Source organism: Protobothrops mucrosquamatus, unplaced genomic scaffold (genome assembly GCF_001527695.2).
Source record: "Protobothrops mucrosquamatus isolate PMUCROS unplaced genomic scaffold, P.Mucros_1.0 scaffold1287, whole genome shotgun sequence".
Classification (NCBI taxonomy): domain Eukaryota; kingdom Metazoa; phylum Chordata; class Lepidosauria; order Squamata; family Viperidae; genus Protobothrops; species Protobothrops mucrosquamatus.
The window spans coordinates 352152-374887 of NW_015387491.1; the positions used below are offsets into that span (position 1 = coordinate 352152).

Below are 22736 nucleotides of genomic sequence, written 5' to 3' on the forward strand. Positions count from 1 at the left end.
ACCAACGAAGAAGAAAAATAACAGCTCTCAAAAGAAACCAGCATGGCTGCATAAAGAACTCTCTGATAAATTGAAGAAAAAAAGGACAAATATAAAAAGTGGAAAGAGGGGCACATAACTAAGTCAGAATATCAGCAAATAGCCCAAGCCTGCAAAGATGAAGTAAGGAAAGCTAAGGCTCAAAATGAACTAAGACTTGCAACAAAAGTAAAAAAAACAGAAAAAGCTTCTTTTAACATGTAAAAAACAAGAAAAAAGTTAAAGAAATGATTGGTCCATTAGTGGGGGAAAGTGGCAAGAAGGTGACAAGCAACAGGGAGAAAGCAGAACTATTTAACTCGTTTTTTACATCTCTATTTACACAAAGGGAAAAAACAGTCCAACCTATCAAAAACAGTACCGTAAAAAAAAAATTAGAAACACAAGTTAAGATAGGCAAAAAAATGGTATGTGAGCACCTGTCCACTCTAGATGAGTTCAAATCACCAGGACCAGATGGACTACACCCCAAGGTTCTCAAGGAACTGGCAGATGTGATCTCAGAATCACTGAACTATATCAAAGATCCTGGAGCACTGGGGAACTACCAGAGGACTGGAAAAGAGCTGATGTAGTTCCCATCTTCAAAAAAAGGGGGGGGGGGAAATGGATCCAGGAAACTACAGACCTATCAGCCTGACCTCAATACTGGGAAGATCTTGGAAAAGATAATCAAGCAACAAACGAAACACCTAGAGGCAAACAAAGTCATTACCAAAACCCAACATGGGTTTGTCAAAAACAGATCATGCCAGACAAATCTTATTGCATTCTTTGACCAGGTGACAAAATTAGTGGACCAGAGGAATGCTATAGATATAATTTACTTGGACTTCAGTAAGGCATTTGATAAAGTAGACCACAACCTATTACTTGGTAAGATAGAAAATGTGGATTAGACAGCATTACCACCAGATGGATTCGTAGCTGGCTGAGTGGCCGTACTCATCGTGTGGTCCTCAATGTAACTGCATCTACATGAAGGGAAGTGTGTAGTGGGGTGCCCCAGGGCTCTGTTCTGGGCCCAGTGCTCTTCAACATCTTCATCAATGATTTGGATGAGGGGATAGATGGGGAAATCATCAAATTTGATGGCAGGAATAGCCAACACTCCAGAAGATAGGCTTAACATAAAGAAGGATCTTGACAGACTTGAGCATTGGGTGCTATCTAATAAAATGAAATTCAATGGTGAAAAAAGTAAGGTTCTACATTTAGGCAAGAAAAACTAAATGCACAGGTATAGTATATGTGGTACCTTGCTCAATAGTAGCCAATGTGAGAGGAATCTCGGAGTCCTAGTGGACAATCACTTAAATATGAGCTAGCAGTGTGCTGCAGCTGCCAAGAAAGCCAACACAGTGCTGGGCTGCATTAACAGAGGGATAGAAACAAGATCACGTGAAGTGTTAATACCACTTTACAATGCCTTGGTAAGGCCATACTTGGAATACTGCATCCAGTTTTGGTCACCACGATGTAAAAAAGATGTTGAGACTCTAGAAAAAGTACAGAGAAGAGCAACAAAGATGATTAAGGGACCGGAGGCTAAAACATATAAGGAACGGTTGCTGGAATTGGGAATGTCTAGTCTAATGAAGAGACGGACGAGGGGTGACATGGTAGCAGTGTTCCAATATCTCAGGGGCTGCCACAAAGAAGAGGGAGTCAAGCTATTCTCCAAAGCGCCTGAAGGCAGGACAAGAAGCAACGGATGGAAACTAACCAAAGAGAGAAGCAACCTAGAACTAAGGAGAAATTTTCTGACAGTTAGAACAATTAATCAGTGGAACAACCTGAGCAGGGGGTTGGACTAGATGACCTCCAAGGTCCCTTCCAACTGTATTATTATTATTATTATTATTATTATTATTATTATTATTATTATTCCCATCAAATGACATATCCTCTTTGAAATCCCCACAACCACCTTCAAAAGTAAAAGATAAAAAATTAATCTGGGGCTGTTTACACTAGCATCTCAAGTTGCCATCCCCTCCTTTTCAATTCTCTGATTTCTGAGTTACAAGAATAACTCAGGAGACTGGAGATAAAGGAGACTTGCAGGCACTTCACTTGTTATTAACTCTATTATTGATTGGATTACCGTTTTGCTTTTTCTGAAACTTTAATTTCTTTAGAGAAAGTTAACAGTCTACAAGTGAGTTTGGCTAAAACAAGAGAAAAAGTATGAATAATTAAAATGTTGCTGCACAAAGGAGTTACTGTTAGTGAGATGCCATCATTAGTGCCTATCCCAGTCCATTCTGCTTCTTACATTCCTTTGAATCCAGACTAATTTGATCATTTGAGAGGGAGTTGCTCAAATAAAAGCTTGACAAAATGTACTCAATTCTTGTTCTTCAACCACTTCATATCCAAACACAAATTAAGAAAGAAAAGAGACCACTTACTTTCTATAAGCAGTTTTCACATTGTAGGAAGCAGCTGAATTCAAAATAGGAATGCCAAGGTCCATATAAATTTGTTTCCATACAGCTCCACTATCAATCTTGGAAGAAAGAATGGGATAAAATAAAGCATCTTGGCATCTTGCTCATTTGAAATTAAATAGCATGAACTCAGAATAAATTTAAGAAATGTTATGCTTACATTGTCACACCCACCCTGGTGATATACCAGTCTGAAAAGTTTGAAGAGGTTAAGATCCTTATAGCCCAGAACAGGTGGTTTATTGATAGAAGTTCCTAATTAATGAAAACATGAGGACAGAATATTATGATGCAAATGTTTTACATTAGAGCACACCATGCATTTCAACTTGTCTGATGCCTGCAGAATCATGATTAGTACCATATATAAAATTTATGTGTAAATAGATGGTATGGTATGGTAAATAGATCATTTTAAATGTATATTTAGAAATAGCAATCCATTTCTTAAATTTGTATTATTACAAATATTAGAAATTCCAATGTGAATGTAAGTGAACATAGACATAGATGCTATCACCAAGTACAGGTAGTCCTTGACTTACAACTGTTTAACAACACTTTTAAAGTTATGGTGGTGTTGGAAAGAGTGACTTATGATCCATCCTTGAAGTTATGATCCCTGCACAATTCCAGTGGTCAACATGATCACAATTTGGATGATTGGCAACTGGTTTTCATTTATGGTTGCAATGACTTACAGTCACATGATCGCAATTTTCTAACTTCCCAGCTGGCTTCAAATAAGTAAAGTCAATTGGGGAAGCCAGATTTAGTTAACAACAGCATGATTCATTTAACGACCATGGTAAAAATAACTGACCATGGTCATAAAATTGGGTCTGGCATGATGACTTGCTTAATGACTGAAATTCTAGTCCCAATTGTGGTCATAAGTCAAGTACTCCAGGATCTCTTTTTTGTGCATGAAATAATATTTAAAAAATATACAGTAAAAGGACTAAATCTTCAATGACCCACACATTTCAGAGAAATAATAACCCCAATCTAAAAGTAACAGGAAATGAATAAACTGTATTGTCATTATATTAATTATCGCCATATATATTATTAGAAAGTTGGTGGAAACTAATGCATATTGGAACTTCAAGACTTAAAATCCTATCAGTGGAAAATATAATATTTGGATATTTACTGGTAAGTGAAAAGGCCAACTGAAAAGTTCAGAATAACAAAGCCTACCTAAACATCATTTCCCACCTCAAGAACACATAGTGCTAGGAAATTACTCCACATTTTGTTATCTACAACAATTTATGTAACCATCGTCACAAATAGGCAAAGTTTCAGATGACCAATAAGTGCAATTAATATTTTGGGAACTAAGAACAAAAAAATGAATACCACAACGTCTCAATTTGGGAGGACAGAGTTTGGGGTGGAGTTTCTTTGTTGATAAACTTGAATCAAGCCTATTACAAAGACTAGGATCCAAAGCAGTTCCTACAGGAGTTGGCAGGCTGCAAGCTATATATATAAGCAAATTAGACCATACTACCTCTGTCTTCCATAAACTTGTAAAGCTGCTGGAGGAAATTGTCCCTCTCTTCAGGATCAAGCTCTTCCTCAGGCTTTTAAACATAAAAAAGACACATTGTAATACATATCTGAATAGTACATTTTGTATCTGTAAACAAAAGTAAAACTGACAAGGAGGATCAAATTATTCATAAAAATCCCAGTAAGTTGGTATGGCACATGACCCCAGCCAACTACCAACCCTTAGCTTGAAGGAAACATTAAAACTGTAGTAAGTTTCAAGAGCACATAGCCCTGAAAAGGTAAGACTATCATGAAGCCACTAAAACTAGATGTTAAACATTCAGTTTTCTACAGTTACTGAACATATATTCATAACATTTTTGTGTTAATTCAGCTTTCTCCAGACATTCCAATAATTCCCTCTTGTTATTTAATGTTGGTATTTACCATTTCCTAAAGTATATTGGCTATGAATTAGCCAATTCCATCAAAAGACGGCAAACATAAAATTCCATTACAATGTACTTTCAAAAAGCTTTTTTGAATCTCTCCTTATTGTACTTTTATCAGCCCTTCCTTCAAATGGCTCTTCAATGAAGCATAGAATTTCTCTTTGCCCACTCTAATCATATAATATGTGGACTGGTTAGCTAACTGGACGGGGAATAAGTGGGACCGTACTCTTATTAGGGAAGATAGGGGTGACTTAACTCTAGTTCACGTTTAGCTATCTAGCAACCATGTATGCTATCACAGCAACTTTTTTAAATTCTTTGAAAGCGGTTTCTAGAATAATTACAATAGCTGAGTTTATCTACTTTTCTTAAGTAATTTTCTTATCTAATCCTAGCTGGATGATTCCCATACTTCCCTTAATGCAGATCACTTCGTCAACACTAAAAGCTTCTGAGCAACAACACATGAAACAATGCATTGCAGGGGTTGGCAGGTTAGTGCCTTGAGGCCATGTAGCACATGTAACTCTACAGATGGCCTCCATAGGGCCTAATATTAAATAAAATTAACATTTTAATTAGATGGATGAAATTGTATTATCTTGCAAAATGTTAAGATGTTGATGCTCCTGCTTGAAATTATTGCAAGATACCCCATGATTTTGCTTTTCTAAAAACGAAACAGCGGCATCTGTATTATGAATCAATAGCAAATATGTTATTTCCAAACACAGATTGGGAATCAATGCCTATCAGAAATCACAAAACTGGTCTTCATAGTAGTATTTCACTCCTATAGTCCCTGTCCTAAAATCCTGCATAATGTGGTTTTATATATAAGCAAAAATGGTCCTAAGATTAATTTTTGCTTCTATATTATTGTAAATATATTATAAAAATCAATATTGATTTGAGTTGCAGTAGACATTTTGCTCAATATATCTGATAAACCTCAGTGGCATCATATGAATTTCCTAAACTTCATGTCTGCTGGTGCATGATTCCTGATGCAAAATGTAAGCAGGCATTAAGTTTAGGAAATTTGTATAATGCCACCGAGGTTTATCAGATATATTGAGCAAAACATCTACTGCAACTCAAATCAATATTGATTTTTGTTTGTTAAAATGGTACCTTTGAGATTAATGTAAATTTGTCAAAATTTTAAGGATCACTGAGGTAATCTTATATGAGCAACACCAGAGAACTAAACTCCTAGGCTTTCGGTTGCTTTCAGTAAAATCAGTGTATGTGAAATTCTGAATGTGTGCCCATTGGTAATTTGATTCTTTTCATTCAAGAGGAAACTGAACAAAGACAGGCAAGACAAATGTGATTTGGAGCTGCAAGTGTATAAAGGTTCAATTCTCTGTATTTTTCCAGAAAAGTATCTTGCAGAAAACAGCCTTATCCTTAAACATGTTTATTTGGAAATAACTGTGTACACAAACTTGATCTCGCTGGTAAGAAAATAAAGTAGGTAAAGTGCTAAGATATTTAAATTACGATATTGCATAAAAATCTCTAGACCAGAGCAATCTAAAATTAAGTTTGCAATAGAATAAAAAATACAAAAGCAGTAGAGAAGCATAGATTTTTGTATCAAATACTGAATGTACAAAAAAAATCTGTCAAAATACAGCAAATAGGCTTTTAGGATACTAGATCACAAATAGGATGACACTAATATGTCCTCAACAATGTCCTTTTGAAGTTACCATTGTTTCAATTAACTTGGGTAGTAAGCCAGACTTTTTAAAAATCAGACAAGATAATACAAATGAAGTAAATGTGTAGTTCCTTCTTTGAAACATCTATATTTATATACCCTCTAACAACCAAGCTGTATTCAACTTCAGTAGCATTCTTCAGGTACTGTTTTAAATTAATGAAGGAATTGTTTCTTTCTAAAATTCCAGATTAGAAGGCAGTCGGATTAACAAAAGAAAAATCATTAGAGATTTACTGTAGTCTAATTTTTGTTTGTTCCTTATGCAAAACAAGAACTTCTTACACACACAAACCTTTATATATTATGAAGTAATTTGAGCAACTGAGTAATTACATTTCTTCATAACTATTTTAAATGAGACGAAACCTTTGTTTAGGTTATGGAATATGGTTACAGCTAATATGCACTTAAATTCAAATAGATTGTAAATGAAAAGACTGGAAAACAATACATTTTTGCTTCCCTACAAAAAGAAAATGTAAGAATTGCTGAAAACATTACAGAGTATTATTTATCAGTAGAGGACACCAGATAATGTGAGAGATGCTATACACAATCTTGCTTGAAGTATGAAAGAACACATTTATATTAACTAAATTCATATATGGGTAAGTATGCTTTATGCAAAAATGTTCATAATACTATAATGTTCATTTTAGAAGTCACAATGTATATGCAATTATATGTTACAATGTTCTGGAAAAGTTATAATTTAGGCTTTGTCAAGAAAAATGCAGTATTACATTTGTTAATGCAATATTATTTGAACTGTTGGACAGACTTGAACATGTTCAATGCAGAAAAAATCTCATCCAATGTACATGCAATCACCTTTCTGCAAGGACACAAGAGTCAAATGGATATTGCAATTTTGGGCTGCAGTACATGTACATTTAGAACGCACAGGGCAGTGAAAACACTTTAAATCAAATGGAGATGGAAAGTCTTGATTTTTTTTATATTTACAAGGTTTTAAGGAACTGCAAAGCATAATTCTTAGTTAGCTTTGTGTACTTGATTAACATACCTTATGTAGGAACAAAACTAAACAGTTTTAGTAGCAATCCCCTAACATCAATTAGATGAAATAGTCTGAACAATATATTATGTTCCAATTGTTGATAGAATTATTTTCAATCTTAAAACACTAAGCTAAGAGTTTTATTAAATTCAAAACGTAATGCTACTATGGTGTTGAAAATGAGCCATTAAAAATTGAAATTAACAATATATCCTTGCCCAGAATAAGATTCCTAATAAACCATTGTACCTAATGAGAAATGAAATAATAAGAAAGAGAAATAATTTAAAGAAAAAAAATCAGAAATGTTTGCTCTACAGAAAAGTGCTTTAACTCTCAGAATAAAAGCATTTTAAATTTTACACTAAATAACATAGACACATTCTGACTCAGTATGAAGTCCAACAGATCTGTTTTACAAAGAAAAGTGCCTAATGCTATCAGACACAAACTTGTTTTATATTTCAAATAAAATTCTAGTTATTTTATCCTGAAATTAACTATTCAATCTCTGAAGAAAGAGATGAGTTTTAGTTAAAAGAGAATCATAACAGCTTTCAAAACTAATAACCTTTTCAAGATGAATGCTTTCAATTGTGACTAAAAAGCAGTACATTAAAGCTTATCCAAATTCACATACTGTACACACTATCTGGATAATGACAAAAACGAGAATCCCTTTTGGTTTGGGTTAAAAAGTATCTTAATGCACAGTAGTTGCAGAAAATTTGGTTTTAAAATACCGGGACAACTTTGGGATCCTTGTTATATACAGCTTTTGCAAATCACATCAGACAAGAGACATGCAATATTAGGTGTTATAAATATTCCATATAAGCATATTTCTGGATAATTTAGTGATCATTTCCTCAAATTTATTTTACATAATCTATTAAATACATTTTTAAAGACCACTATTACAATATTCAACAGAAAGTAGCTTATGTTTCAACAAGGAAGTCCTGAGTTCAAATTCCTAATCATGTTGAGTACATTAAAGAGTAATGGGAAGGAGGCTGCTGCTGCAGCTGCTGCTATAGAATCTCCATTTATTTCAAGAGGACAGACAGAAGTCTTAAATAAACTCTACTGTAATGAGTAAAGCAATAATTGCTAGATTAGACCAAAGTCTTTTTTATCTAAGAATTGGTCCACTATTCCTGGACTAACTGCATTGTCCAAACATGCAATAAAATAAAAAAATTGTACAGAGGCTTCCTCAAATATTGTAATGGTTTAAAAAAGAACTATAAAAGAACCCTTTTAAATGTGAAACATAGATTATTTTTTTAAAATTAAGCTATAGAAGTTGCAAGGTCTCTAACTACCTTGTGGCTTCCCTATTGCTGCATTTTGCTTGCTAAAAAAATTAAAACCATTTTGAATATTCCTTTCAGATGTGGAAAACAAGAATGGAGATGGAGAAAGACAAGAATGTGTAAAAAATTTAAATTATAAATTTAAGCATTGAATATATTGATTTTTATGCTAACAGTATAAACATATATCACTGTTTCCACACCTATATTCATCGTTTTTGAAGAAATAATCTCCACTGCTTCATGAAACAATAGATTCAGCAATTTTTTTCTAGTTATCTTTTTTTTTTAACTTTACCTTCCGATAATTGCCACATAGTTTATTTTACTTCAAATTAAGTCTGAAAATATCTACAGGAATGCCATTTTTATTTTTTTCCCAACAAAGCTCCTCTCCTCCCTTTCTCTTTTGTTTGAAAAGCTAAAGCTCTTTAGAACGAAATAACAGCTTCAAGCAACAATATTTAGATTTTTACAGACTAGACTTCTATTCACTTACCTAAAACAGCAGGATATTTACAAATGCTACTACTAAAAGTCAGTGCAGTCTGCAACAGTTCACACCCAGCAAAATGTGGCCTATTAACTGTGTATAACAACATGAGGGAGGGGGAGGGGAAAGGGTGAGATTCCACATTCCACAAACGATCAAGCTCTACACTTTGTTCAGTATTAGCATGTTTGCGTGGAAAGTGACTCCATTTTGTTAAAAGCCATTATTTTATAACACAGTAAAAGCTATAACCAGATTCCAATTGTCGTTTTGCAAAGGAAAGAAAAATACATGCATCACGAAAATGCCGGAAAAGAAGACCAGAAACTTACAAAATCTAAACCCAACCCCTTCTTCTTCAAAGCCCATATCCACGGCAGACTAAGTTAAGTTACAGCCTGAATCCACAAATAGTCCTTACCCAGGTGCTGCATTTTCTCTCAAATGTAAAATGGTTACATTTGCTTTTCTACCTAATCAGCTCACGGTGCCTCAATGCACTTCAACCTAACTTGCAAATATTTGCGTTCCTCCTTTTGCTGCACTGAATCCAATGTTATGCAGCATTGCTTACATTCTCTTCCATGTTAAAAAAAAAAAAAATCAGACATTACATGAAAGGAAAAGAAAGAGACAGCCCATTTCAAAGCATCTGGTAAGCCTCCCCGGGCAGTCTGCCAAGCCTCTGCTAAATCTACCCCTTCTCTGAGCATGCTCATTTGCAACCAACAGTGCATTACCATGGCAACCCGGTAGGCAGCCTCTAACCATGAACAGCCATTCTGGTTTTCAGCCTTATGAAGACCACAGACTACCAGGGGGAAGTGAAAGGGAAACAAGATTGTACTTTAAACTCATCCAAGTTCCTTCTCCTTTTCTGTTTTCAATAGACTTAACCTTTAAGGCTTAGATGCACAAACTCAGAAAGTTCCGGGTTGTTTTTTTTTGTCACCCTAGGCTTGTTTTTCCTCTTCCAATCTTGCCTCCTGTTTAAAAGCACAATCTAAAACAGTGTTTCTCAACCTTGACAATTTTAAGGCATGTGGACTTCAACTCCCAGAATTCCACAGCCAGCATTGCTGGCTGTGGAATTCTGGGAGTTGAAGTCCACATGCCTTAAAATTGTCAAGGTTGAGAAACACTGATCTAAAAATATGTAAACTGCAAAACTTTGATAAACAAGGTAAACAAAGAAACCAGACTGCTATGTAAAAAAAAAAAAGGAGGTATAATATTTTATCATTACTTTCTGAAGAAACAGCTTTGGCTTTTCTCAACGGTATGAAGTTTAAGATGTGTGGACTTCAGTTTCCAGAAATCCCCAGGCAGCATGCTGCCTAGGGAATTCTGGGAGTTGAAGTCCACAGGTCTTAAAAACTTGCTGAGGTCGAAAAACACTGCTCTAATTATCCACTCACAATTCCTTCATTTAGAAGAGCAAGTACTGAAAAGTTAATGGCATATACGGCTTCCCTATATGCATTATAAAACTCAAAAATGATGCAGGGAGCAGATTTTCCAAATACCCTCAGGATGGATTGCAATAGCTGTTCACATAATTCTTCACCCTCACCCTAGAAGTTCCAGTCCCAAAACATATCTACACAAGGATAGGTAAGCTATATGGTGTAAAGAAGGAAAGGGAATAAAGCAATGTTCACCAGCCATGTGCCTTGAAATATCATGGGAGGTTTTTTTGGGAGGGGGAGGTGACACACTAGAAACAAGCATAGAAATAATGCTTTGCTGACTATCACTAATCAGAGAAATAGAAAGTCACTTTTAAATTGGGATTTAAAAGCTCTTCACAAGCCCTATCACTTGCCAGAAATGGAGGAAGATTAAGTTTAACCAGTAGTGATCAGATGTCCCACTTTAAACTCAGGACTCACGACAGATATAAGAAGGCATCACAGTAGTTCTTTTTAAATCAGAAGTTCATCCTGTAGTCTTGGTTACAGTGAGTAAAATTTGTTTTCTGAATACTATATATTAGTATGAAAGCACGTAATTTGACCCCATCTTCCATATGAAGGTGTTGAGGATAAGACATAAACTCTCACATGCATTATAGCCAAGTGAGTTTTTAATTAGGATGATCAATGCAGGGGTGAGAGTTATACATAATCAATGTAAACTATATTTGGCAGAATTGCTTTTCATACTACTGTATGGTAAAAAGGGTCCAGCTATGAAAAATATTAAGCAGGTTAAAAGTCTAGAGAGAATCAAAAGAATCATACTTCTTCACCAAAATATTATGTATAAAAATTATGGTACATTTTTCTTTAATAAGAAAAACTGGAAAAAAATCTAAGGAGTATTATTTAAATGTACAAATCCAGAATCATGAATGCAAAATGAAAAAGATCTAGGAGAATATACATGTCATGAAGTTCAATTCTTGACTCCCAGAAAATGTATTAAGAAAAATCACATTGTTTTGCCGTAAAGCTGATAGATTATACAGTCAAAATGTAAAAATTAGTAAATACAGAACCTACTCAGATAAAAGAAGTGCATGATAAAAGAAGTGCATTATAGGGAAAAATACTTAATTCTAGGTGTAAAATTAATGAAATTAAGAAAAGGATATTGAACATCCTGCCTTCCTGTCTCTCAAAATGCACTCAGATAAAAAAAAGTTCAGATTATTGTAAGATTCATTTTAGTTTATATTTTCACTCTGTATACACAATTTTAAAATACCATGTTTAAGTTGTATCACAGTGAGCAATTTTATGATGTACAATATGGGCCTTGTATATCTTTCAAGTATTTAAAGCTAACTTCCGATTTTTAAAAAATGATTTTAAAAATGCTACATCTTTACAATACTGCAAAAGGCAGGGCAATCTTGCCTATACTACAAAGCCCAGGGCCAAATTATTTGATAGACATGCCAGAAGAACCAGGAGGCTACACATACTTCTAGGTCCCATGTATTCATCAGCCTCATCTTGTGCAACCTAGCAGTCATGCTTTCTCTAATGCAGTATTTGCCCTATGGAACAGCAACTCCCTGGGAATCCAGATAGCTCTTATCCTGTTGGCTTTTCATTAAAGCTCTGGCTATTCTTTCAGAGTTTGGGGCCAGGAAGTTAAGTGAGCTTTGTTGGTTGATTTGTTTGGTTCCAGTATTTGGACTGTGGAGTCCTTGGTGTTCTCTGAGCTTTGTTGTTTGCTTGCAAACGTCTCATTACCAACTTGATCATCAGCACACTGATTAATTAATGGCACTGATGTTACTTAGTTGGATACTGAAACATCTGCAAGCAAATAACCAAGTTCAGACAGCACCCAAGACTCCAGTTACCTGAGCTAATATAATATACTTTTACACCCAATTAGAGAACAGAAGATATATTTGTGCCCCCATGAAATCTGAAGCACCTTTTTAGAATCAAATAGGAAGCATTGCATAGCTCTGTAGTATTCTGTAGTATATTTCTGTAGTTCTCAGAAAGGTATTTAAGTGGAGGAAAGATCCCAAGTTGAATGTTTGTTTCTTATTCCTTTTACTAACCTCGTTTGAGGCACATAATCATTATTTTTCTTACTACTGGAAACCCAGCATTCCTTCTTTGGAAAGTTTACTAAAATATCACTGTTCTTATGTCTTTCACTGTTACTGTGCAAAAAACTGTCTTCCTTCAGAAGGTGACAAGCTTCTCAAATGAGTAGTGATAGAAGAATCTGGAGATTTTTCCTATCATTCACTAATTAGTTATAGATGCACAAAAGAATTAATGACAACTATGGATTATTGATAACAAGCAAGCTTCCAAAATTACTTATTCGAGAAGAATCCAAAGGAGGAATCCAGACTCAAATGTTCACATTAAGCTTTTTATGATAATTTAAATTCCTAATGACTGTAAACTGCTCCCACTTGCAGAAAAAGTTAAATATGAGAAATCAGGAAGTAGGCACCATCAAGCTAGCTCATTACCACTAAGATGGTTTTCCAACAACTTGGCTTGCTAGATTTAAGAAAGTGAAAGCTGTGATTTTTGAAATAATGCATTTGAGGAGCAGTATTATATAAGGGACAAATAATAGTGGCTGTATATTTGATTAAGACATATCAAACAAAAAAGCTAACATGCTTACCACTACTTCTTCCTCTTTTTGTTCTCCCTTTTCTTCTTCTTCATCATTACTTCCCGTCTCTCCTCCATCTTCTTCATCACTGCTGGAGGATTCCAAGATTTCACGCATGTCCATCCTCCAATTAGAAGGAATAGTTTTCCAATGGAAGAATGAGCTTGCCTCGTGTACCCCTTCGGAGGAAAATTACCCATCAAGGTATTCGGAATAAATTATATAATCATTGCAAATCATTACTAACCTTCTTTACTAGCCATTTTGATTTCAGATTGTAAATAAAATTCACTGCTGAATTTTATTTACTTCTAGAAGATGTAAGATTTTAAGAATTGTATGATTAATCTGATACAAATCTCAGGCTTATTGTTGCTGTTAATTTATGTTCCAGATGTTTAATCTTAGAGAAAACTAATTACATTAAAATGCCCCAAAATTGTTAGTTACTGATGTATTTATGACAGGGCCAGTGAAACTTATCATTCATTGATTGTTGCAAGATGTCTGGATGTTAGACTATCAAGGCTACCACCATAACCTCTGCCTCTCAGAACATACAATGTTCTAATGTGGCAATATTCAATTTCTGTGATACAACAAAGCTGCTACAGCTTGTCAAGTAAGCTTCTCTTTATAAAACACCTCTGAAATAGTGATTACACATTCTTGTGTAAGATAATATATATCTCAGTGGTGACCTATAATTTGCTATGATAAATCTAGCATTTGTAACTACATGTCAGAATTCTGTGCTTCGGTGATTTTGCTTCTTGGAATCAGAATTGAATAGAGCACATTACTTTCAATTGCATATGTCATGTTAAGAACATCATATGGCAATTAAATATATACAGCACAATCAATTAACTTATTAATAATCTAATTAACAAATGTTAACATTTACCTTTATTAGAAGGCAACTCGGGGTTTGTAAAGTCTAATTCCTCGATATCCTTTCTTGCTACTGAATAACTGCAATAAAATTAATTATTTACATTATGTTTGTCCTAAAAAGTTGATTAACTTCTATTTCTCTTTTCTTTTATTTTGTTACTTGTATTGCTAAAAATTTCTCTGCTCTTTGGAGAAATGTTATTTCAATGTTTAACATTTAGTAAGGTTATGTTCTCACATATATTAAACACATTTTGAAAGGTTAGGTTTGGCATCTACCAAAACATTTTAATTAAATACCTGCTCCCATTAATATTGGCTCAACTGATTACCTTGACCAGGAAGAAACTGGAGAGGCTCAGGAAACTACAGCAGCATTGATGCTGTGAAAAGCCTCCCCATGAAAGATCAAGCTAGTTCCGCTTTGCTTTTAGAAATTGTGTCAATCTCTACACTCATTTATGTTTATTTTTTATTTTCTTTTGATCATTTTTACTTTTGTACCTTTTTAGAGGTTGCTTTTTTAACCATGTATAAACTAGTACTCTTTCTACAGAAACTGAGATTCTATTCTACACATAGAAATATATTTAAAAACAAATGAATGGAATTTATTAATCATCGGGCCTTGAAACCATCTTCAAATGTGTGGATACCTACTGTACATACCAGACATTTCTGCTAGATTAATCTGAAGCATTGCTATTGCCAAAAATGTAGGTTCCATCAAGATTTATCTAGAGCTATGTTTTGACTTAAATGTCAGTTGGACTGTAAGTTAAGGTGCACTAGTGGAATGGAAAATAAAAATGAATTATTACAGTGGCCTTTCTTCTCAATCGGGCTTTGTAATTTTACACATAGCATGTAATTGTTAATTGTCACCAATAATTGACTTCCAAAATGGTTGTACTTGCCAAAGGATCATCTCAAACGCAGTAAAATAAATAGTTCCCTATTAAATACTTTTAAGTTGCTTCTTCCTGGTTTCTGCTTCTAAGTTACTTAAAATCACTATATATTTATAATATATGTCATTTATAATATATAATCTATCAGATCATAGGTATAAACAAATTCTCAGTACTACATATAGGAATGTTGTCTAAAATTTACTCACAATTTGGAATCTGCAAAAGAACGAACTAAACACTGGTCCTTTTTCACTAAAATGTCATCGCTGCAGCTGGGGGATAAGACCTGGAGTTTCAAGTAAAACACATTAGATTGAGCAGTATTTTCCATTTTCCATTACCTTTTTCATTAGGTAAAAAAAACAGCTTATGTAAACAAGGTTCCAACTTTGTTATGGCATCTCCCAGGTGCAACACTTAATTATCTAGAAAAAATACAATCTTAAGTAATTGCTATAAAGGAAGATATTTTTTTTTCTCCTCTCTTTGAGGTCATCCAGTAAATTAGTTTAGCATCAGAAGTAGCATCAGAAGTAACAGATAGGACTGAACTATCTCAGGATGTGATGCAAATCCATATGTAGTGCTAGCAAAAGAAAACCCTTTCTATATGAAGTTGCTACCAAAAAGATGAGCTTCATTTAGCTTTAGAATATATTAGACAATCCATGACCAGTTGGGCCATTCTTTCAGATGTATTTCCTGATTCCCTAATCAGAGTAACAGAATGACCATGGGAAGGCAAAACAAAACCGAACAACAGTGGGAATATGAGCAACTTCTGACCTCCTGCCAGCTTCCCCGCTGACTTTGCTTATAGGAAGCTGGTAGAGAATGTTGGAAATCATGATCACATGATTGTGGCAATGCTGCAGCAGCCACAATTTTGTGAACACAGCTGGTGTGAAGATCCTTGATATTTCAATTACATGAAAGTACAGGTAGTCCTTGTCTTACAACAGTTCATTTAGTGAACATTCAAAGTTACAACGGCACTGAAAAAAGTAACCATTTTTCACACTTACGATCACTGCAGCATCCCCATGATCAAAATTTGGATGCTTGGCAACTGATTCATATTTATGACAATTGCAATGTCCCTGAGTCATGTGATGACCTTTTGCGATCTTATAACAAGCAAAATCAATTGGGAAACCAAATTCACTTAACAACCATGTTACTAACTTAACAAATGCAGTGATTCTCTTAACAACTTGTGGCAAGAAAGGTTGTAAAATGGGGCAAAATTCACTTAACAAATGTTTCACTTAGCAATAGAAATTTTGGACTCAATTTTGGTTGTAAGTCGAGGACTACCTGTAATGGGTCCTGGATTTTGTATGCATTCTTTAAAAGTTAGCAGATATTTGAGGTATCTTAGTTTGAAATATTTTGTGATATGATGCACCATTTGGGCTAATTGAAGGTAACAAACACACAAAATAAGTTTAGTAGTATACAAGTAAGATTCAAGCATGTAAGATTTTAACAATGATCCGATTGAGAAGAAATATTTCTCAGGGTTATTTTTGCCATTAACAGATGTTTCAAATATTTAATCTTGAAGAATTTTCTCATTTAAGATAGAAATAGTAAATAAGTAAACAGTATTATGCAAAAGTAGTCATTAAAATGAGTCATTCAGGCCACCAAGTCCATCTCCCAATTTAATACAGGAGCTGAGTTTGCCATGGCATTTGCAAAAGAGAAGCAGCCATGGATTTCCTCCCTTACTGCATAGGTGGAAACATCTATGGTTGTTTTATCAAGCAGATGATCCAGCCTTCAGTGAGCAGCATCTTAATATCATTTGAGTTGTAGTATGAGGAGATTGTATATTTCTATATGGACAATACCACTTGGATTCATCCTTTTAAACAATAATCTATCTATTCCATTGCATTGTTTGTATTTGATGCATGCCTCCTCACAAATAAAAATAAAGTTCTTGGGTTTGCTTGTGCAGGAAAGCAGCAAATAAATTTAGCAAATAAAAGAAAAAATAAATATTAAATCTCTCATCTGCTTGGCTTTTAAGTGCTTCTAAAACAGACATGTCAAACTCGCGATGTCACGTGACATTGCGCAACGTATCAGGATGGTTTTGCCATTGCCGGCAATGGCGTGGGCACGGCTTCCAGATCACGCGTCCAGCCCACAGGCCGGCAGTTTGACACCCATTCCAAAACCTCTACCTTAACAATTATCACTGTTTTTTTCTTGATAAATTCTCCATTGTCCTAATAGAACAGTAACATGGACCTTGTTTGCAACATCATTGGAACAGACTGATTTTTAAAAGGATCCGCCAGTGTTCAATGTTCTATATTCAGTCTGCTAAAAAATATTGAGAAGTTTCCACACAACTTCTTAGGAACTATCCTGGGGGTTCCAAAATGTGCCTATTATTTAACATCCCTACTAAAAGAAACAGATCCAAAACTGATGATTCATTTACTGATAACCTCAATAATAGACTATTCAATGGCCTCTTCATGGAATGGCTCTCGAAGGCAGTCCAAAAATTGCAACTGGCTCAAAATGCATCAATACAGCTATTCAGTTATACTTCTTGCAGCTTCCACATTATTCCCCATCTTCAAAAACTTCAATAGAGGCTGACTATTCTCTGACTCCAATCTGAGAAGCTCATAATATTATGTAATGCTTTATCTGGTGTAAGGTTAAGCTATTTACAAGACAGTTTACCCTCATATAATCCATTCATGCTCTTAGATTACCAACAGAAGCAATTGTTTTTCCCCCTTGTGTCAGAATTATAGAAAGAAAATGTCTCAGGGAAGTTGCATTGTAATCTGGTGTTGGAGGACATTATCATTAGTTCATTGCCATGAACATCACTCTCTTTGGTTGCCCTCTGACATTCTGGGTCCACCCACCTCTGGAGAGAGAAGGAGCATGTTAGGTTGACTGATGAACCCTGTTGGCTTCCAGAGGGAGCTTAGGGATTTTGTTGAACACCTGTCAGGCAGTTCAGCTGAGGCCTTGGCTATAGCCTATAATAGGCATGTGATTGGATCATATTGCTCCTATACAAACTCTCTCTGTGAACCAATCCTGGGGTGCTCCTTGGTTTTCTGAAGAGCTCCAGTAAGTGAAACACCAGAAGCAACACCTGGAGTGCCTCTGGAGAAAGACAAAGAATGAATCCAACTGAATACCAGTACAGGCGTACATTATAGATCTGCAAAATATCACTATTTCTCTGCCCTTATAGTATCTGCTGTTAGTCAAACTATTGGTGATAGATGGATCATAGAATCATCTGCCAAGGCCTAGGTAAGGAATAATCAAGTAATCTGGCAGACAAAATCTTTAACATTTAATTAACCCTGACTAGGCAAGTCAGAGTTGCTAGTCTAGTTGCTCAGGCAGAATTTTGTGATGTTATTTGGACCAAATCTGTTTCTGTTGCACCCAAAGTAGACAAGTCCTCTATTAGCTCAGCCCCCTATTTGTTAGATCCTGTCCCCTCCTAGATTATTAAAACAGCCTGAGAGGTGACCACAGGTTGGCTTCTTGAGGTGATTTCAGCCTCTTTGAGACACAATGGTCCCACCAGTAGTATGTTCCTTCCTCAAGAGGTCATTGTGGACCCATTTCAGTGTGGTTTCAAACCAGGGTACAATATGCAGAAAGTACCAGTTGTGCTTGTTTATTACTTTTGAAAGAGGGAGGGGCATCCATTCTAGTGCTCCTTGATATCTCAACGACTTTTGACATTGTTAACCACAATGTCAAAAGCTAATATCCTTCTGTACTAGCTACAGGGGTTTAAGAGTTACACTGTGCTTCATTGATTCATACCCTTCCTCAGTGGTTGGTTCTAGTTAATATCCGGGGGGGGGGGAGAGGGGGAGAAACAGATCACATCCAGAGCCCCTTATGTTAGGAATGTCAGCCCTCCCAGGTAAACCAGATAGGAAACACAACTAGATGAGCTAATTCTACTTTATTGTAAAGCTTCATGAACAGAATCTTGCAAGTCTGAAGATACAAATCTCTCACCATTATTTTTCGGTATTCATGCTGCTACCTCTTGGTGGGAGATCCTTATGAGGTCCAGCAGGTGAAATTTTTAGACTATTTAACCATGATAGAGTCATGTTGCCCGGGATGCATCATGAGAAGGCTAGTCTACATTATGTTAGGAGTGGGCAACTTGTAACCTAGATCTGTTTAATTTGGTGTCTGATCCAGTACAATGCTTCGGCTTTGATCTCCCAAGGAAAATCTTGAAGCACTCAACCAGATCCATGGCAGATGCCAATACTGGAAATATAAATAGGAGCTGGTTGATAATCTTTAACTGTGACTCTAGGACATCCCACAAACTTTACATCATATTGCACAGGAATATCCCTTCAGAAGGTTCTCTAGATGTCTGCATGAAATACATCATCTCGCGGGCATTGCTAAATGATCTAGATATCTGGCCACAGGTTTAGTCACTTCAGTAACTGCTCATACATAATTTAATTTTATTCATAATTTTCTTCATGACTCATAATGTGTGTTCTTAGAATAATTCACTGCTCTGGTGTTTTATATTTTGATACACATTTTATATGTTTGTTTCTGTTAATTTTATGCTGCATTTTGCTACACCACACAAAATAAAAATAAAACCACTTTTTACAGTTCAATTACAGTGGATTCTTTCTAGGTTTCTTCCTCTGGGCATTAAGCCACTGGGGACTCCACCATAGGAAACATTTCTTCCTGTATCCTCTCAAGGTCACTCTCAATTGTGGTTGTATGTCAAGGACTAACTAGTACATCAGGATGTCTGGGGATTCAATGTTCTTCCCTCTCCTAAGATTAGATGCATCTAATAAGTATTTCTCAACCTTGGCAACTTTAAGATGTATGGGCTTCAACGCCTGGCTGAGAAATTCTGTGAGTTGAAATCCATACCTCTTAAAGTTGCCAAGGTTGAGAAACACTGATCTACATGAAGCCACTGGGACAGGTCAGTTACCAATTCAGTATCATCAATATGCTGATGATACCTAACTTTGCATCTCAATCCTGGTCTGCACAGGTGAAGCTACTGATATATCGACCCAGTGTCTGGAAGCTGTTTGGATCTGGATGAGGTGAAAAAAACTTTGGCTCAATCTTAGCAACACTGAGTGGCAGTGGCTGCTTGGGCCCGTGGGGTTGAAGATGTTACCATTATTGGTTTTTAATGGAGCTGCACTTTCCCAATTGAGATTGGTGAACAACCTGAAGGCCCTTCTACACTTGTAGCTATTGCTTTAAGAGCATGTGGCAGTTGTGGCCAGGAATGGTTTGTACAGATTTACCTGGTGCGGCACCTGTGCCCTTTCTTCAATGTGTATTTGGGGAAGGGCTATTTTGCTTTATTGCATTGTTTTTAACACAGTTTTAGTCTGGGTTGCATACGTGCTTTTATATTTTGTTTTTTATTTTTTGGTTCTGTACACTACCCAGAGTCCCAGTAGAGTTGGGGAACTATAAGAAATTTGAATAAATAAAATTGCCATAGAGTTGAAACAATACTTCCTGGTACATTTACAAATTTATTTAGGCCTATTGCTGCACTTTATTTGGCGCTTTTATATCTATCACACATTCACTCACTTATTCATTTATTGGATTTATATGGCTGCCCATCTCATACGTGATTCCTATTTTAATACCGATGATAGGGATGGTTTACTGTACTCTGTAAAAAGAATGGACAGCATATAATGCTGTCCAATACACAGAAGTGATTTCTGTAGAATTTTATTTTTTGTTAAATTTCTATCCTGTTTTTCTGTGCAGGAGCTCAAAGAAGAACCACAGAGTTCCATCCTCACATTTTAGCTACAATAACCCTGAGAGGTGGATTAAAAGAAAAAAGAGGCGGTCCAAAGTGATCCAGTGAGCTTCTGTGGCAAAGGTTAGATTTAAATCTGAGTCTCTTCGCTGCCTGTCCAACACCTTTAGTAGCTTTTAAAATATATTTATAGGGATGTTCAAATGAGAATTAGAAGGAGTCAAAGATTTTTGATATATTGTCAGAGACAGCTGACATGAAAATGTATTATTACATAAAGCTACTCTATAAATTACATAAATTCTAAATAATGGCCAGCAGCTTTTTTGCTACAAAGAAAAATATAAATTTGAAAATGAAGCATTGTGTTCCCAAGATGCAAGCATCCTGAATTTGGGGAGGAAAATATGTCATTCTTAAGACTTTTAAATACTTCTTACCAAAGCTGTATACCATTCTGCCTTTTCAGTATTGGATACCACACTGACAATTTTACCAAGCAATTCATCATTAAGACGTCTCTTATCTTCCTCTTCCTCTTCACTACTTTCTTCCTCTTTTTCATCTTCATTGCTAAAGAATTGGGCATATAAAAATTTACACTGTCAGAATGTGAAAGTCAAAAAGAGACTAACTTCATCGTAGCTATTGGATGTTGAGTTCAATATGACGGGTTCTTGGAAATTTATTCTATGGGAAACAATTCAGCAAATACTAGAATGTTTAAGAATAGCACTGGTAGACATCCTGATGCTAATCTACAAATATTCTCAATCATCCAGGTCATGATTATCCCAAAGGTGCTTTTCAAAAGGCAAGGAAAAAAACCCAAGAAAGTCTAGATCCCTTTTGAAAAAGCATCCTTGGGATAATTTACAAATGTTTGTGAAAGGAAATACTGAGATGAGAAAAGAAAATCACTGGATTTAGGTACTTCTACCCATATATTGATATATGGGCTTTTAATCTACAGCAGAGTTCAACTCCCAGAATTCTCCAGCTAGAATGCTTGCCAGGGAATTCTCGAAGTTGAAGTTCACACATCTCAAAGTTGCTTAGTTGGAGAAATACTGATTTAAAGTATTTAAGGGCTGCCCTATTGCTACATTCAGGAAAATGTCTACCTACCCAAATTGTTCATTGTTTAAGTTTATTTCTTCTTTAAAACAATGGAATATACATATAAAGAAATAATAAACAGACCTACTCTAAGGAAAACTAAAATCACAATTGCATATATAATGCAAGCTATATAAATGGAACATTTTTTTTGCATAATTCCTGTATTACCAGACACTGAATAGTAATATTTATAGGAAATCCTGCCCTCTGATTGCTTTTGTCCTCCATCACATTTTAAAGTCTTTCACAGAACAAGGGACTTTAAATGCATTTCTAAGTTACCCTAGCATAGATATCTAAATCTGTAAGAAATCCAGGAAGACATCTCCTGTTGCTTAACACATAGGTTCTGCATGCTTCTACCACTATATTTGTCCAAAAAAGACACTGAGCTCCCTCTTTCTTCATCACCTCAGGAGCTGTTCACAGATTGTAAACAACTGGCCTAAGGCTGCAACTTCCTCATCTGAGTCCAAAGTATTATCAACTAGTTCTATAATCATGAGGCACTTTTTATACAAGTAGCTTTATTGTTTGCACTAACTTGCCCCTCCTCTTTTACTTGACAGATATAATGACAATAAAAAGTAGACTAGTAGACTGTGTGAGAACATAAAAGTTCAATTCCCCAAATTGTCAAGTACACTTCTGAAGGTATTTGTATAAGACATGTACAATTACTGCTGAAGAATAGCATCCTCATCCCAGATAAAGAAAACCCATACAAAAATATGGCATCATAAAAGTTACTCACACAGGAAGAGACGACCTTCTTCCTCTGTTAGATTTCTTTCCAATTACAGGTGTTCCAAAGTGCTCTGGGTTTGTTAGTGGCAGTTGGTCAAGTGTCTAAGGAAGGAAATTAAAAAAGAAAG

The 22736-nt window shown here is 35.4% G+C and overlaps 1 protein-coding gene across 1 annotated transcript in view; it reads right to left on the reverse strand.

Moving 5' to 3' along the window:
* Nucleotides 1-22736, reverse strand: part of ARID4A (AT-rich interaction domain 4A) — a 58871-nt gene that overhangs the window by 19692 nt on the left and 16443 nt on the right. Inside the window, exons 7-14 of the mRNA XM_015821252.1 lie at nt 22616-22710; nt 21180-21312; nt 15137-15216; nt 14027-14094; nt 13129-13298; nt 4012-4084; nt 2653-2747; nt 2454-2551 (exon numbers count right to left, since the gene is read on the reverse strand). Of these exons, the coding sequence (XP_015676738.1) occupies nt 2454-2551; nt 2653-2747; nt 4012-4084; nt 13129-13298; nt 14027-14094; nt 15137-15216; nt 21180-21312; nt 22616-22710 (812 nt within the window). The remainder of the gene's footprint in view (nt 1-2453; nt 2552-2652; nt 2748-4011; nt 4085-13128; nt 13299-14026; nt 14095-15136; nt 15217-21179; nt 21313-22615; nt 22711-22736) is intronic.